The sequence below is a fragment of the Vipera berus genome (genome assembly GCF_964194415.1).
Source record: "Vipera berus genome assembly, chromosome: 1".
In the NCBI taxonomy this organism is placed as follows: Eukaryota; Metazoa; Chordata; class Lepidosauria; order Squamata; family Viperidae; genus Vipera; species Vipera berus.
Window position 1 is genome coordinate 188817208 of NC_138202.1, and position 18576 is coordinate 188835783.

An 18576-nucleotide genomic window follows, 5' to 3' on the forward strand; every position below is an offset into this window, starting at 1 on the left:
GATTATATGCTCCTAATTAACAACAAGCTGACTTTTTTAGTTTACTTTATACAAAGCTTACCCAGTTGGATTATAAATCTGTTATTTTTATGGGGGATTGGAATGGTGTTTTGGATGTACAGATGGACAAGGCTGGAGCTTTTAAGCGCGTCCCAAGTCATGCTAGATTGCTTAAATCCTTTTTTTGAAATGAAGATTTTATATTAATAGTTTGTAGTTATTCTATATGAGCTAGAGAGTGATAGATTTTAGAGTTTACGGTTGTTAGCATGTGGTTGTTTATGATTCTTTTTTTTGTTTTTTATACCTTGTACTTAGCTCTGGGAAGTCGGGGGGGGGGAGGGGGGGAGGGGGGGAGGGGTAAGGAGGGAGGGATAGGGGAGGGGTAGGGGGGTTTGTTAAAGATAAAATGTATGATAAAACTTTTTAATAAAAAAAAATAACTATGAAAAATTATGGGGAAAAATTCAAAAAGAAATGGAGAGTTGGGAAAAATTGCAATTGTCTTTGCTGGGAAGAATCGCAGCAGTGAAAATGAATGTCCTGCCTAAATTTTTATTCTTATTTCAAATGATACCGGTTCTTAAGAAAGATTCTAATTTGGAAGAATGGCAACGGGGTATCAATAAATTTGTTTGGGCAGGGAAAAGGCCACGAGTTAAACTTAAGATTATGCAGGATACTCGTGAAAGAGGTGGTCTCAAAGTGCCCAATCTTAAATTATATTATGAAGCTGCTGCGTTAGCAGGAATAAGTGATTGGATTAATTTGACACAAGAGAGATTATTAAATCTTGAGGGCCATGACTTGTTATTTGGCTGGCATGCATATTTGTTGTATGATAAGAAGGTAGATAATGTGTTTAAAGTGCATATTTTAAGACAGGCATTGTTGAGAGTTTGGAAGAAGTATAGACATAAGTTAGACTGTAAGATGCCATTGTGGGCAATTCCAAAACACGCAATAGAAAACATAAATGTTGGCTTCAAACATGACGTGACTACGTATAAGGAGATCTTAAGCTTGGAAAGAAGTGTATGGTGTTTAAAATCGTATAACCTCTTGCGAGATGAGAAGATTGTTCAAACCTGGTTTCAATATACTCAGTTACGGGCCAGGTGGAAAGAAGATCAGAAAACTGGTTTTGCAATGACTGATGAAAATTTGATAAAGCAAATTAGAAATCAGGGTCCAGCACATATTAAACGGATATATCTTGCATTGATAGAAATCGACTCAGAAACAGAACTTGTTAAAGATTGTATGATAAAATGGGCCCAGAATATCCAAGAAGTTATTACAATGGACACGTGGGAAAAGATCTGGGTGAGGAACGTAAAATTTACACAAGCTCAAAATCTAAGAGAGAACTTTTATAAAATGTTTTATAGATGGCATTTAGATCCTAAAAAGCTTGCAAGTATGTATCCGAATTATCAGCCAAAATGCTGGAGGTGTGGTGGCGAAGATGCAACATATTTTCACATATGGTGGACCTGTAAAAAGGTCAAGGCTTTTTGGATAAAAATTTGGTGGAATATGCAGAAGATCTTTAAGCAAAGGATAAAGTTTTGTCCGCAATTCTTTTTGTTGGGTATAATTACAGATGCTACTGTTGTGGACACTAAGTTGATGTTGAATTTAATTACAGCAGCAAGACTTTTAATAGGTCAATATTGGAAGAAGGAGGAACTGCCGACTATAGAAGAATGGACTTTAAAGGTTTCTGACCTGGCAGAAATGGCAAAGATCTCGGCTTATTTGAAAGATCATTCGCAAGAACGTTATATTATGGAGTGGAAAAAGTGGATTGAATATATCCAGAACAAATATGGGACTAAAAAGTTTCATTTAGCATTTGAATAAGTCTTCCTTTCTATTTTCTTTTTTTTCTATATGAAATATTAGTATTGCTTGTAGTTATCTTATATGAGCTACTGTAGAGAGTGATATATTTAAGAATTTATTGTTGGTAGCATATGGATGCTTATGATTGTTCTTTGCTTTTTATACCCTGTACTTAGCTCTGGGAAGTCGGGGGGGGGGAGGGGGGAAAGGGGGGGAAGGGTAGGGAGGGATAGGTAGGGGAAGGGGAGGGGGGGATTGTTAAAGATAAAATGTATTTTAAAACTTTTCAATTAAAAAAAAAAATTACGTTTCTGACCCAAATCTTTTCCCAAGTATCCATTGTTATAACCTCCTGAAAATTCTGGGCCCACTTTATTATACAATCTTTAACAAGTTCCGTTTCTGAGTCAATTTCTATCAATGCATTATATATCCTTTTTATATGTGCTTGACCTTGATCTCTAATTTGTTTTACCAAATTTTCATCAGTCATCGAAAAGCCAACTTTCTGGTCCTCTTTCCATCTTGCCTGTAATTGCCCATACTGGAACCAAGTTTGTACAATCTTTTCTTCTTTTAAAATATTATATGGCTTTAATTGCCATACATTTCTTTCTAAACTTAAGATTTCCTTATATGCAGTCTCATCATGTTTAAATCCCATTTATATTTTCTATTGCATGTTTAGGTATTGCCCAAATTGGTATCTTATAATTTAACTTATGTCTATACTTTTTCCAAACTCGCAACAGAGCATACCTTAAAATATGTATCTTAAACACATTATCCACCTTCTTATCATACAATAAATATGCATGCCAACCAAATAACAAATTATGACCCTCAAGATTTAATAATCTCCCTTGTGTTAAATTAAACCAGTCACTTATCGATGACAAAGCAGCAGCCTCATAATATAATTTAAAATTAGGCATTTTAAGACCGCCTCTTTCACGCGTATCTTGCATTATCTTAAATTTAACTCGTGGCTTTTTCCCTGCCCTAACAAATTTATTAATACCTTTCTGCCACTCCTCCAAATTTAAATCCTTTTTAAGTATAGGTATCATTTGAAACAAAAATAAAAATTTTGGCAAGACATTCATTTTTACTGCTGCAATTCTTCCCAATAAGGATAGTTGTAATTTTTTCCAACCATCTAACTCTTTTTGTATTTTTAACCATAACAATTCATAATTATTTTTATATAATTTTACATTTGAAGCTGAAATACCCCCAAATATTTAATCTTTTTAACTATTTCAAATCCCGTTAACTCTTCTAAAACAACCTTTTGTTCTATAGTCATATTTTTAGACAATATTTTAGTTTTTTGCATGTTTATCTTAAATCCAGAAACTTTCCCATATGACGGTATTATCTCCATCAATTCTACAACTGAGTAAGTCGGTTGACTTACTGTAATAACCAGGTCATCCGCAAACGCTCTCAATCTATAATCTTGATCTCTTATTTTAATTCCCTTAATTTTATTTGAATCTCGTATTTTAATCGATAATATTTCCAACGTTAAAACAAACAGCAAAGGTGACAACGGACACCCCTGTCTTGTACCCTTTTCAATATTACATGTTTCTGTCAAACTACCATTAACTATTATTTGAGCTGTTTGCTTCTGATATATTTCCCTAATAGGTTATCAAAAATTTTCCCCAAACTCCATTTTCTCCAATGCCTTAAATAAAAATTGCCAATCCAATTGATCAAAGGCTTTTTCAGCATCCAAAAAGATCAGCGCTGCAGAAACCTGGCTTTTTCTATCCAAAAATTCCAAAAAGTATACAATATGTCTCACATTATTCTTCATTTGTCTACCACTTATAAATCCAGTTTGGTCACTATGTGAATCATTTGCTGCATTACCTTCATTAATCTATTTGCTAAAATTTTTGCAAATATCTTGTAATCAGTGTTTAAAAGCGATATTGGCCTATAATTTTTGGCTTGGGTAATATCTTGATCTTCCTTCGGAATCAGCAATATAAAGGCTGTTTTCCACGATGGAGGCACTTCTCCTCCCAATTGAATTGTCCTAAACAATTCTCTTAAAGGTTCCACCATTCTGACTGTAAATCTTTATAACAGACGGCAGTCAAACCGTCTGTTCCTGGAGCTTTCCCCACCTTTAATTTTCTTAATTGCTAAAATAATTTCTTCATCATTTATCAATTGATTCATCCCTTCCCTTTGCTCTTGTGTAAGAACAGGGATATTAACTTCTCATAAATATCTATCTATATCTACATCTTGAATCTTGTCCCTGACATACAACTTAGAATAAAAATCAACAAAGGCCTTTTTAATAAGATTCTGCTGAAACACCACTTTACCCTTGTAATCTATTCTATCTATATTACGTGACCTTTGTTTCTTCCTTAACAAGTAAGCTAACCACCTACGCGGCTTATTAGCATTACAAAAAGTGTTATGTTTAGCATACCGCAAATTGGTTGCCACTTGATCTGCCATCAACATATCAAACTGACCTCTTAATAAAGTAATTACCTCTTTAATCTTCCCATCAGATGGATTCAAAATTAAAGCCTTCTCTTTCCTCTTAATTTCCTCCTCTAATTCTTTTCGCCTATGTTCCAGTTTGCATCTATGCTTATTATTCAAATATATTAACACTCCTCTCATATAAGCTTTGCTTGCATCCCAAACCATTTCAATAGAAGTACCCTTGTACATATTCATATTAAAAAATCTTTCATCTGTTTTTTTACACTCTTCCACATTTTCTTGATATCTAAACAAATTTTCATTTAGTCTCCAAGATCGCCTGTCTCCATTGTCTTTTTCTATTTCCAACCATACTGGACTATGATCTGATATAGTTCTTGGACATATCTTAATCTTCTTAATCCTAGAAAAAAGATCATTAGTAATTAATACAAAATCAATCCTGGAAAAAGATTGATACATATCAGGAAAAAAAGTAAAGTCTTTTTCTTGCAAATTTCTTTCTCTCCAAACATCTCTCAATTCCAAATCGTCTTTCATCTCAAAAAAAGATTTAGGCAATCTGGCATGACTTGGTATACTTCTAAAAGGCCTTTTTTGTCCATTTGTACATCCAAAATACCATTCCAATCTCCCATAAAAATACAAGATTTATAATCCCATTGAGTTATCTTGCTATGTAATAAGTTTATAAAATTCTCCTTGCTGTTGATTAGGAGCATATAATCCAACCAAAAGTATTTTCTTGCCTTCTACTAATAGTTCAATTATAACATATCTGCCTTGTTTATCTGTTTCAATTAAATTAGCTGTTAAGTTATTCTTAACGTAAATAACTACTCCATTTTTCTTGTCAGGAGCAGACACAATAAACTGTGTACCCAGCCTAAAATTTATCAAATATTTTTGATCAGCTGCTCGAATATGCGTTTCCTGTAGACAAATAACATCATTTCTAAATTGTTTTAAATACTGAAATACTTTCTTTCTCTTGTGCGGAGAGTTTAATCCGTTAACATTCCAAGTTAAAAACTTTGTCACCATCTTTTGCGACCTGAAGCTTTAGGAGCGCCTCTTCCAAAACCACCTGCACTCTCTTCGGTTTCGCTCCTCCCACTGCTTCAATGTAAGAAGGTTTTTGAGATGTGATTGTAGCTTTCTGTTGTTCTTGTTCTTGTCTCATTCGTCTAATTGCCGCCCGTGTAATTCTTTGTTCTCTAACCTCTTCTGTTGGCACCTGGGTCTGATCCACTCCTGTAGTTTGCTGGGGTTCTTTATCCTTCTGCAGAGTAGCTCCTTCAGCTCCTTGTATACTCTCCATTCGCGACTGACGCTCTCCTTCACTATTCCTTCCTTTAAATTCTGAAGATGGCGGAGAGCCTGCCTTCAAAATATTAGAATAAAAATCTCGTGCCTGCAAAACTGTATTAAGAGGATATTTCGTGCTTGCATACATCACCGCCATGCCTGCTGGAATCTCCCATCTAAACTGAATCTGCCGTTTCTTTAATTCATCTGCCAAGAAAGCAAATTCTTTTCTTTTCCTTAAAATTCTTGGAGGAATCTCTTTCAGAATTAAAACTTCTTGCTCAGCAACTGTAAATCTATTGTTATAAAAAGCTTGGATGACTACATTTCTAATTGATCTCTTTGTAAAATAAACTACCACATCTCTAGGTAACTTTCTTTGTCTTGCAATCCAAGAATTAACACGAAATATTTTGTCTATATCCCCCATATCTTCTGCTGAACGCTCCAAAACCGGTTCAAGTGCTTGTGCCAATAATTCTTTCAAATCTTCCTTAGGATCTTCTTTCAAACCTCTGATCCTCACAGCAAACTCCATATCCCTATATTGCATCATAACTACATCATCATCAATCTTTTCCATCACATTTTTAGCATCCAACATTTTAGCATCTAATCTCATATTGTTTTGACTGAGCTCTTCCACGCGTTCATCCAAACGCTCAATACAAACTGCAAGCCCTTGAAATGCAGCCAAGATGTCTGCTCTTATTTCAGTATTCTTCTCTTCAATAAGTTCAGCTATTTGTTGGGATTATGTTTTTAAAGCATCTTGTAAATCTTTTATTGTTAATGCTGCTGTGGGTGCGGGTGCCACAGGAGGAGGCATCAAAGCCTGTAATGAAGAATGCTGAACTGGCAAAGCACCAACACTTCTAGGAACTTTAGTTGGTTTAGAAGCCATCTTAATACCCAGTTGATTTCTATTACGCACTTTCACTTTCCACACCGCTTGCAACTTTTTCTCTCAAAGTATTCAGAGTTAAAGTTCAAATACTTGCTATTACAGCATTCTCCTGCACAGCTCTGCCTGCATCCAAGTAATCCACAATTAATTATCGATAGCAGGGATGGTTGCAGCGTCCTGCTCTGCTCCAAAGCCTTGGAGCAGAGGCATCCCGGAGTCTGGAGCAAATTCAGGCTTCGGGGGGGCTCACACCCTTCAACCACCAGAGTTTAAACTCTGGTGGTCTAGGGGAGCTCTACCCCTACCTAAATGCTCACCCCCCCTTCTCCCGAGGAGGGCTTCCGAGCCGCCAAACAGCTGATCGTCGCTGTTTTTAGCGGCTCTAACGGAAAACAGCGGGGCTGACAGCCAAAACGGCCGCCATCGACAGAGTCTTGCCACCCGGAAGTCTCTGGGAATGATTTCATATTCTACATTAGTTTCTCACATGCAAACTCTTTATATTAAGATTCTGTAATGATACTGATATACAACAGAAAACAGAACTCAAACCAGTTACTGTGATATATAGCAGAATTCATTTATTATTATGATAGCAAAAGCATTTAGATTTATATACCACTTCATAGTACTTTATAGCAGGTATTTTCAACCTTTTCATCCATTGTACTACTTTTAGGATATGGCAACATCTGAGTACCACCAGTTGCCTAGCAAGGTGTCAAAAACTTGATGACCAAAAAAAAGGGAAAAAGTGATGAAGTACAGGTAGTCCTTGATTTACAAAAGTTCACTTAGTGACTGTTTGAAGTTACAATGGAACTGAAAAAAGTGCCCCCCCAAGGCACAGCCGAGCAAGACAGCTGCCTGCTTGCCCGGCGGCACTCTTCCTCCTATCCGAGGTTTTCATTGTTGTGAGCATTTCTGTTGAGGACTGGCAGCGGGGGTGGGGGTGGGGGGGTTGGTTTTTATTCCCCCCGTCTGCTGGGTGGTTGAAACAGGTTTTGGTCACTTCACATGAGCATGGAACACTGTGACCGTCATAAATATGAATCAGTTGCCAAGCATCTGAATTTAAATCACAAGACACTGGGGATGCTGCAACATTCCAGCTGATCGGCGCTTCTTCTGGGCTCAGCAGAAGTGCCGGGATCAGTGCCAAGCTCCAGATGGAGCCTGGCGCTGATCCTGGTGCTTCTGCTGAGCCCTGACAGCCCCAAAGAAGCACTAATCCTGGTGCTTCCGCTGAGCCCTGACAGCCCTGCAACTCCTGCCATCTCTCGCTCAGACTTGTGCAGTGCTATCACCGGTTCAGCTCATTCCCCTCTCCTGCTACCACTTTTCTAGGATGGTCATGTACCACCTGCCAGATGCCAATGTACTGTGCCACTGGTTGAAAAGCCCTGCTTTATAGCACTCTCTAAGTGGTTTACAGAGTTAACATATCTGGGTTCTCATTTTACCAAACTTGGAAGGGTGGAAGGCTGAGTCAACCTTGAGCAGGTCAGAACTGAACTCTTGGCAGTGAGCAGAGTTAGCCTGCAATACTGCATTCTAACCTCTGCACTATCATGGCTCCTTATACATTATTTTGATTTACATCTGCCTTTCTGTTCATATGGCATTCATAGATCAATAGTAGAAGATATGTTTGCACACAAATAATCACACATTCAATAAGTAATATTTACTTTAAGGCTAGGAAATATCTTTATCTGAGACTTAAATATAGTCTTGTCAGTTAAGGCAGACAGCCTCATATAGCTGATTCTGTGTAAAACAGCTTCATATGCTCAGTAAACTAGTTAATTTATACATCATCTTCATTCTCCTTTTCCATATTAAGTCATTTAATACACAATTCTTATACAAAAAAGAAGATTCAATCATTGGTACATTTTATCTATATCCTTGAATCATGCTGTTATTTTATAACTGATCCCACCAGGATGGTTGGAATTACATGTATATCTTCCAGTGCTGATTTCTAAATCAGGCACAGTATTATTTTTCCTTTCCTGATAATTTCAATGTCACTGTGGCAAGTCTGGGTTTATTTTAATCGAAGTATCTTAATTTCTAATTTTGTTTTGGGGATATATATCTGCCATCACAAACACAAAATTTGTGATATTTCTTATAAAAACCCAGATGTCTTACATTAGATATTTAATAATCTGCCCATCCAGTAAGATCTGGAAGAGAGACCCTGCTGAAGGTCCCATTTCCAAGAGTTCCATTTACAGAGATCCTATAGCAGGGCCTTCTCTTATGGAATAACTTGCTTCCCTCTTTCCTAGTACGTTTTCATGAAGCAGTAAAAATGTAGCTCTGGGAGAACATTTGGGAGATATTAGGTATTGATAAACTATTCAAATTAATCATCGCTATTTTAATGTACACTATAGATTCCTCTTCTTCCTAGTTATTCCCACACTATGGCAGAATCTGCGTGTCAGCAAAGCCATCTCCTTTTAGTCAAACCAGGGCATCTTCAGGGGCGATACCCACATATTCCACGTCCTCCTTGATGCGATCCATCCATTTTTTCTTGGGCCTGCTATGGGGTCGCTGGCCATCAAGGTCCAGACATATGGCTGTCCTTCCCACTGAGTCTTTACTGTGTACAATGTGTCCATACCACCTAAGTCTTCCAATTAATCCTATGGTATAGAGTGTTGAAGGTGGAGGTTCATTCTCTGAGCTTGTGGCTTTGCTTGGTCAGTAGGTCTTGTGATGGGGAGTCATGTCAGGTGAGGGTCACTGGGAGATGAAGTGCTGGTTGGGGAGGGTTGTGTAGGTTGGTTGAGGGTTGGTGCCATTGCTGGTTGACTGTGCGGTTGATTTGAATTGTGAGGAGTTTGTAGGTTTCCATCCGTTACTTCTTGACCTATCTTCAGGTGTTTTGGAGAATAGGTTGAACAACTCCTATCTGTCACAGCCCCTCAAATATTAGAAGACTGCTTTCAAGTCATCCCTAGTCCTTCTCTTCTTTAGACTAGACATACCTTTAAACTTTCATACTATGGTTAGCCTCCAGCAACTAATCATCTTTGTTGCTCTTCTCTGCACTTTTAGACTTGCTATCTTTTTTTAATCATAGTGAGCAAAACTGGATGCAGTATTCCAAGTGTGGAATATTGGATAAGTATTGGACAAGATTTTCTTGCCTAGACTTGTATTCCTAATTTTATGCTGTCTTATGCTGTCATACACACATGAACACACAACAGGAGTCTTTATTAAGGCTTCCAAGTCTGAATTGGTATTCTGCAGCTGGCACCAGCTCAACCCCAATGAGTTCCACAGGCTACTCAAATGAAGCCAACACTATTCCTCAAGGCAAAGGCAAGTCCAGTCCACTAGGTAAAAGCAAGTTTCCAAGGCAAAGGCAAGGCAAGGGAAACAGCTGCAGAGACACAATACAAAGTTCAAGGCAGCAAGAAAACAAACATATTGTTCCCAGCATTTCTTTATCTGTGTGCTGTGTTAAATAGCCAGCTTCTAGTGCACCCCATCAAAAAAGGTGAGGCTGCCTCCTTGCAAGTAATCTGGCTGACTTTAGCTGCTCCTGCCTTTTCTCTGCCCTGTGTTCTTGCATCAGGTGCAGAAGCAATTCCTCTTCCTCATCACTGACTACAGCTGCACACTTCAGCCAAATCACCCTCAGACGGCTGTTTGGAGCCACTGACCAACTCCCCTCTTGACGTGGTTCATCTTCCTCCAAGGTGACATCTGGAGAGGTATCTGGGGAAGCGTCTGAGGGAGTCACCACAAATCTGTCTTTTATAGTACTGTTTTTGTTAAATTGGACTTTTTTGATTTGTTTTGTTTTGTGTAAAGACAGATGCAAAGAATGAATTTAATAGTTCCCATTTCTGCTGCCTGTTACCTTCATGCCACCTTCTCCCTTTAGTGGACTGATTGTTTCCTTGACTTTCACCTTGTTTTTTACATGTTAAAGAAACTTTTAAAATTATTTTTGACATTGATTCTTGTTTTTTTTTCCTCAGTGGTAAGCTAGATTGTGCATTTATAGTTTCATGTTTTAGAGTTTCCCAAGCTTCTTGAATTGCTTTCCCTTTTAATTTTCATCCATGGAATCCTTGCCAAGCTCTAAGTTTGTTGAAATCAACTCTTGTAAAGTCTAAGATACTATGTTGACTTTGTTCTATTGCTTATGTCTGCATTATGTTGAATTCCAGTATAACATGGTCACTGCCTCCCAAAGTTCCTGCAGCTTCAACATCTTCTATCGCTTTACAGTATCCTTATTAGTAAGAATTAAATGAAGTACAGCTAACCCTCTAGTTTCCTCCTCTACATTTTGAATGATAAAGGTGTCCATTAGGTTCATCAGAACATGTTTGATCTTCCACTTGGTGCAGTTTGTCTCCTAGTTGATGGCAGGGTAATAAAGTCCTTATTACAATTGTAGTGTTCTTCCTGCACACCTTAAGCTAGCTGATTAGCAAATTTTTATTGATTTCCTCTAGTTTGGTGGTCTGTGGCAATATTACTCTTTTTTCCTTTTATATTAACCCAAATGCATTGAAGAAGGTTTTCATTTTTGCATTCTATAATGGTGTAGTTATTTCTTTTATCTAATGCAACTCCACTCCTCTTTTGTTTATGGTTCTATAGTGTCTAAGATTAGGTAGCTAACAGAGACTTAAAGCAATGCTGATTATTATATTCCTTCATTTAAGATTGTCACTTTCTAGGGCTGAAGATGAAAAATCAAACATCACAGAAACTACTCCTGTGTGCTGATAGAAGATATTTATATACAACTGCCCATTATCTGCTTTCCCTTCAGCTACCTTTTAGTAGTAGAAGCAATAGGTCTTTTAAATCCATCTCCTGTCATCCTCCTGTATTTTTTTATTCTGGGTTCAGGGCATTATTTAAAATTTTGGCAGCATGCCATGGACTTTTTCATAAAATGGTTGCCTTGGTAGATGCAACATCTGCTTAGCAGAAGGCAAACAGGTAATGTTGCTTCTTCTTACCCTTTCTAATTCCCATATAGATGCCCTACTACATTTGTCTGTGTATTTATTTATATGGTTAATATCCTGTTTTGTTGAAGGTAGCCTACATTATATTTTCTCCTCCTGGTTTCCCTCACAACAATATCCCTGTAAAATAGATTTGGCTGAGAAAGCACAATTGGCTCAGTGACACAAAGTGAGTCCCTGAAGCTAAGAATACACAAGTTTGGGTCTTCCTACTCATTGTCCGGCATCTTCAACATGAAAACATACTGACTTTTTTCCTAAGTGGCTGGGCACATTTGAAATAAAGCATTAAGTCACCCAACATTTATGGCTTTTAAGGAAGCCTATGTGGATTAACATGGAGATGATTTATTATAAAATAAGGACAATGGATATATCAGTTTTTCTTTTTCTTTTTTTAAAAAGCCAGATGGGCCAAGGACCTTGCCAGGTCCATCAATGCCACTCTATTTTCTGGCTCCTACTCTTAATTGATTCAGATGCATAAATTTCCAGTATCAACATGTTGTTTTTTTGCATAAAGATTTGCTCTTAACAACTGTCTTATATAGTATACTTTTGCAAATCTCATTTTATATTAATCAAAATTTAATTATTACTCAAAGAAAAAGATAGTTAAAGATTTACCATGCCTAGAAATACCATTTCTTCTTCTCTAATTTTCAAAGTTTTCTTCCACTGGGTGTGTCCACGCCAAATCTGTATTGTAAAACCAAAAGGTATTTAATTGCCCTTCTTACAGTTTCTTTTACTGCAACAAGGAAAATAAATAAAAAATGAAAAATAGATCGTATAAATTATATAAACAGAATAGGGATAATATCCATTTGCCTTCTCAGTATATGGTATAAAATAATTTGGAAGCTATCCTCAGTTGATTCTGTTGACATTTGCACACTTATTTTTATTCTATTCATATTATAGCATTTCTATTTCCTTTCATACAATTTTATAGACATGATACATAAGATAATGTGCAAAGAACATCAGTTCAGAACTTCTTTTAAAACTATAATATACTGAATTAAAAGAGAATAATAAAAGAATGTATAGTACTATAAATTGAATTATTTGAATTCTTAAACATTTTTTAAAAAGTATTTTCATATTTAATCATAGTGAAGATATTGTTTGAACTTTTGTTCTGATTATTGGCTCCCTTAATGGATATAGAGTACCACTGGACATTTTTTCCTGAATTTATTTAAATTAATTACAAGCCTTTTATGGCATGACTCAAATTACTCTGAAGAATTTCACCCTTAGCTTCCAAATGACTTAACTCAACTGCAACTCTTTTTTCTCAAACTTATTTGTATAAAATAGTAAATATGATCTGAGGACATCTCAGTGTAACAAATGTCTCTTATGGCATTCTTTATAATTAATATATGAATTATTGTTTTTAGTTCCTTATAATTCAATTCAATGAATTAAAAAGAACAGAAAATTACAGTGCCCTTGCTTGGGGACAAGAAGGAATTCTTCCAAACATGTTTTTAACAGCCTTGGATAGGATGGTATAGGTGGAAGAAAGCGACCCAAGTTTTCTTCTGGACAGCTCTCACTAAAAATAAAAACATAACAGTTTTCCTGAATATATCTATAGAAAGCAAGATAGACTATAACTGTTATTATTTACAAATTATTTATAAATTCGCACATATTTAAACACAAACACCAATACATATAATTACAAAATTATATATTAAATATGATAAATATAAAAATTAATTCTCATTGGCATTATATGCTGAGGATAACACTATGGTTTATTTCTGATTTTCACCCTTTGATTCTGGCTCCAATGCACATGATTAATCTATTTAATATTATATTATTTGGTCTAATTCAGAGATTTATTCTTTACTATACTAGATAATTGTAGTTATAGATAAAATGAATTTATTAAGTATTTTTATTCAATGTGACATTTCTAAAACTTACAATTAAAGGATAAAGATGCCCTATGGAAATCCAGAGTCTGGATGAAGGCAATCACTACAAATACCTGAACATCTTTCAAGATGACAACATCAAGCATATTGAAGTTAAAAAAAAGATTAGAAGTGAGTACATCAGAGAGAGAAGAAGTCCAAACTCAGCAGAGGCAATATCACCAAGGCTATTAACACTTGGGCAATTCCAGTCATAAGATATACAGCTGAAAAAGTGGACTGGACTCAAGCAGAACTAAAAGTCCTACATAGGAAGACTAGAAAAATACTGATAATGAATCATGCCCTTCATCCACGCAGCAATGTTGATAGACTACGTACCAAGGAAAATAGGTGGGTATAGAGTGTTTCTAGTACATCAGGTTGTTGGAGAATAAAAAAGGGCATTGGAAGAATATCTGAAGGACAGTGAAGAAAATAAATTGAAGCTAGTAAACCAAGAAGACTTACTGAGTACTGGAGAGACCAAACTAGCTTACAAGAAAGACCAAATGCAGAACAGAAAAAAGGGATGGAAAGACAAACCATTATATGACCAATACATTAAAAAAATAGCAGGGAAAATAGATAATAACAAGACCTGGCAAGGATTAAAAGCAGGAAAGTTGAAGTAAGAGACAGAGTGGCTAATTCTGGCTGCATAACACCAGGCCATAAGAACAAATGCACACAAACTCAGGACTGAGAAGATAGCAACAGACAGCAAGTGCTGCCTCTGAAGAAGAGGCTGAAGAAACAGTTCTTCACCTGGTCAGCTGCTACAAGAAGATTGCACAAACTGACTACAAACAATGCAATGACAAACTAGCATCAATGGTGCATTAGAAGATCTACAAGAAATACCATCTGCCTGCAAGTAATAAGCTAAAGTGCTCTGAGATTTTAAAATTCAAATTGACAGGCACCTGCCACGTAACATTCCAGACTTAACAATTGTTAATAAGAAAGATAAAAAAGTCTGGATAGTGGACATGGCAGTACCTGGAGACAGCAGAACAGAAGAGAAAGAACTGGAGAAAATAACAAAATACAAAGATCTGTAAATAGAAATAGAAAGTCTGTGGCAAAAGAAAGCAAAGGTAGAACCAATAGTAATAGTATCCCAAAACAACTGGAGTGCCAGGAGAACACCATTGGCATTGACAAAGTTACCACTGGTCAACTGCAAAAGGCAACTTTACTCAGAACAGTTTACATCCTGCGATGATACCTTTAACACCATCAAACATCAACATCTGCCTATTCCAGGTTCTTGGGAAGGACTCAATAGATTGATAAAAATGTCAAATTCAGTTTAAATATCTAGCTGACTGTGCAACAAATCAGTAATAATAAGTTTCTTTTTGAGAGGAATAGTAAGCACTCTAAAAATTAATTTAATTTCCAGGTTAGTTTAGAGTTTATGTGGAATTCTCATAAATATTTTGGGGGAAAACTCAGAATATTACTCTATTAATTTGTATGGGGTTTTTCATTTCTGAAGATAGCTCTGAAAACAACACAATTGTACATTTGTCAATTTTGCTTTCCTGAATCTTGAATTATGCATATATTTTGAGGTACTAAATTTTGGGTATATATTCAAGAAGTAAAAAAGAAATGTGTAATTCACTGTGTTGCAATGAATAACTGCATAACTGAGCAGTGAAAATAATGCTTTATTAAAACTATTATTTATTTTTCCCCCGGGGGAACTACTTTTGAACTACTTATCTGTTATATAGAAATGGATGCTTGGTATCCTTTTTATTGCTAATAATCCTTCAGTATGGGAAAGATAAGTTAAACTTTCTAATTATTTAGAGCAAGGATCCCCAACTCCCAGTCCACAGCCTGTTGGAAAGGTATTGTGCAAGTGGCAAGTGAGTGCATGAAGTTTCATTTGCACATAAACCGGATAAGGTTGAAAGTGCAAACCCATCCCCTCCTCCACACCACTGGTCCATGCAGCCAAAAAGTTTGGGGACCACTGACTTAGAGAATTAAAGACCTGACATTACAACTTAAGAACAAACTGCTTAAAATATGTATCAATTATTACAATGAAATACAATCATCCTTACAGAAGATCGATTGATAAAAAAGATATACCAATATTTATTAGAACAGGATTTATTAGAAGAACAGGTAAAAGAAACAATGTTAACCTGGAGTAAAACTTTTGGTTATAATATTGACTTAGATAATTGGCAACTACTATGGGATAGAAATAGGAGGTTAACGCTAGCCACCTCCTATAAAGAGAATTTGTACAAGATGTTTTATAGATGGCATCTTCCCCCTACAAGGTTAGCAAAAATAGACAAAAAAAATCTCACCAATGTGCTGGAAATGCAGAAGGCTTCCAGGGACTTATTATCATATGTGGTGGGAATGTTCAGAAGCAAAAAATTTTTGGCAGCGGATTAAAATTGGTTAGAAGAAATATTACGACAAAAAATTGATTTAAAACCAGAAATTTTTTTATTAGGGATTATTAACGATAATCTAGGTAAAGCATCTCTCTACTTATTAGTAGATATCTTAACCGCAGCAAGACTGGCATATGCCCAAAAATGGAAAAGAAAGGAAACACCCACTGAAGAAGAAATAATAGATAAAATTTTATCCTGTGCTGAAATGGACAGGTTAACCCTAGAGCTCAAAAATAAGAACGAAATGGAGTATTATGAAATTTGGCAAAATTTGTACAGTCGGTTAGAGTTAAGGAGGATTGCTAAGATGAACACTGTTTGATTGGTTGATAATGTAAGGATTTTTTTATTAGCATCTATATAATGGACATAACTAAAAGATACGTAAATATAACGCTGAGGACTGAATGACAGTTTACTAAAAAAAAACGACAGATCTTACATGTACATTTTTTTATACTCTGTCCTGTTATAGATTGTATTTTAGGTTTTTGTTATTTCTTTCTGCAACGTAAAATAATACTAATAGTAGTGTTGTAGCTAGGGAAGTTGAATCATGTCCACTTTTGTTTTTAAATGTGTATTTAATAAAATTTTCCAAAAAAAAGAAAAAAAAATACAATCATCCTTTACTGAAACTGTTATATCACATTTTATATATGAAAGTATGAAAATATATATGTTGTTTTATTTTTTCCCTTTTAATTAAACAAAAGTGAACAATAATATAAAAACAGATATGAACATTTTCCATAGATAGAACATTAAAAAAATGAATACAAAGCCACTTTTCAATGGAACATGTTTCTAACAAGTATATGTTTTACCCTTTGAATGCACATTGCTGCAGTTTCAACATCTGGACCTTTTGTACCCTGAAGCCTGGCTAATCGTTCTCTCTTTTCTTCAAGAAAGATTTGCTTCATGAATGTAGCCCTGAGTCGGCCCTGTCGAGCTCGCTCAGCTATCTGAATTACTCTAACAGCTTCCTCTAAAAGCATGACCTTCACAGGTTTTTTCTGCAATATAAAAATGAAGTTTAAGAGAAAACTCAGTACTTATTTTTAGTAAGTGCACCACATAGGTCCTGTAGCAGGTATCATTTTGACCCCAGGATAATTCCAAATACATTATTTACCTCTTCCTACTTTGGGGGGGAAAATGCATCTAGAATGCTTATTTATATTCTCAAACTTCTGTCCTTGAAGGAATACATTGACTAATTCATTTATAGCTTTTATATGGCTACCCAGCTTGAACAGCATAATTCTAGATCAGGGGTCTTCAAACATGGCCCTTTTATGACTTGTGGACTTCAACTCACAGAATTCATGAGCTAGGCACGCTGAGAATATTCTCAAATATTCTCTTTAATTAAGTCATTATGATATTCAGATCACAAGTAGTCCTTGCTTAATGATGCTAATTGTGATCAGAATTTCCCTCCCTAAGCAAGTGATTATAAAGTGTGATGTCACATAACTGCCTTGCTTAGCAGTCAATTCCAGCAATTCTCATTACAATTGTTAAGTGAGAATCAGGTGTCTGGGGAATGGGACCTGCAATGTGGCTGGGTGCTGCAGAATGAGTGCAGCTGAATGGCATGAGTGAGCGGGGATGGGCAGGTGTTGTGGAATGGTGGGCACTGTACAAGTATGGGCAAGAAGGCAACTGCCTGCCTTTTGGGATCTGCACTTGCTTTGCTGCCTGGGGATTCCATGGGAGAAAAAGCAGTAGAGCAATTTGTGACCTATTCTTCTGGCTTCCCCATTAACTTTGCTTGAGGAAAGCTGGCAAGGAAGTTGTTGTAACTGCAAGCCAGTTGCAAAGTGCCAAAATTGCAATCATGTGACTACCAGGATACTGTGACAGTTGCAACTTTGAGGATTGGTCATAAGAACCCTTGTTCAGCATCACTGTGACTCTGAATGGTCACTGAACAAGTGGTTGCTAAATGAGGATTACCCGTATCCTCAGTTTATTATATTGATATACTTACAGGTTCATCTTCATACATTCCAGCATCCAACATGATCTGAGCAAGGATTCTCTCTCTCTCTTTTAATACTTTAATTTTCTCCTTGATAAAGTACCTTGGAATAGGGATTTCAATGTTATCCTGTTGAAGAGAAACATATATTTTTACAAACTGTGTTACTTACGCATACAGTATCTTCCTTCCTATCTTATAAACAAAGGGCTCAGTGTTTGGATTAGTATTGTCAATAGTGCTATTTCCCCCCACAAAAATAACTTGGACTGAGAAAGTGTAAATGACCAGAAATCATCCAACGAGTTTCTGTAAATGAAGGCAGACTTGAACCTGTGTCTACCCATTCTAATTCTAACACTGTGTTAGGCATATGGTGTTAGCCTACAATGTTGGGTTGAAAATATATTAACCATAATGCTATGACTTTAAGAAGTTAATTGGCCAATGGGTGTGTAAGTGTTCTCATGGCCATAAGAGGAAGCTAGGAACGTAGCTTCTCTCTCTCTCTGAATTCACTGCTCTCTACTATTACTGTTTTTGCTCTGCTGTTGGTTTACTACTGTTGTAAACCTGAACTGTGTATTGACCTCTGGACCGGTAAAAAGACTTTGTAGTTTGGATTACTCCTTGGACTGTTGATATT

At 36.2% G+C, this 18576-nt stretch overlaps 1 protein-coding gene across 5 annotated transcripts in view; it reads right to left on the reverse strand.

Moving 5' to 3' along the window:
* DRC11 (dynein regulatory complex subunit 11) overlaps nucleotides 1–18576 on the reverse strand; it is a 163931-nt gene that overhangs the window by 134680 nt on the left and 10675 nt on the right. For 4 of the 5 annotated variants that reach the window (XM_081338830.1, XM_081338831.1, XM_081338828.1 and 1 more), the window contains exons 3-5: nucleotides 17940–18059; nucleotides 16768–16959; nucleotides 12196–12267 (exon numbers count right to left, since the gene is read on the reverse strand). In XM_081338830.1, coding sequence (XP_081194956.1) covers nucleotides 12196–12267; nucleotides 16768–16959; nucleotides 17940–18059 — 384 coding nt within the window. The remainder of the gene's footprint in view (nucleotides 1–12195; nucleotides 12268–16767; nucleotides 16960–17939; nucleotides 18060–18576) is intronic. The other variant, XM_081338832.1, reaches the window with a different exon arrangement.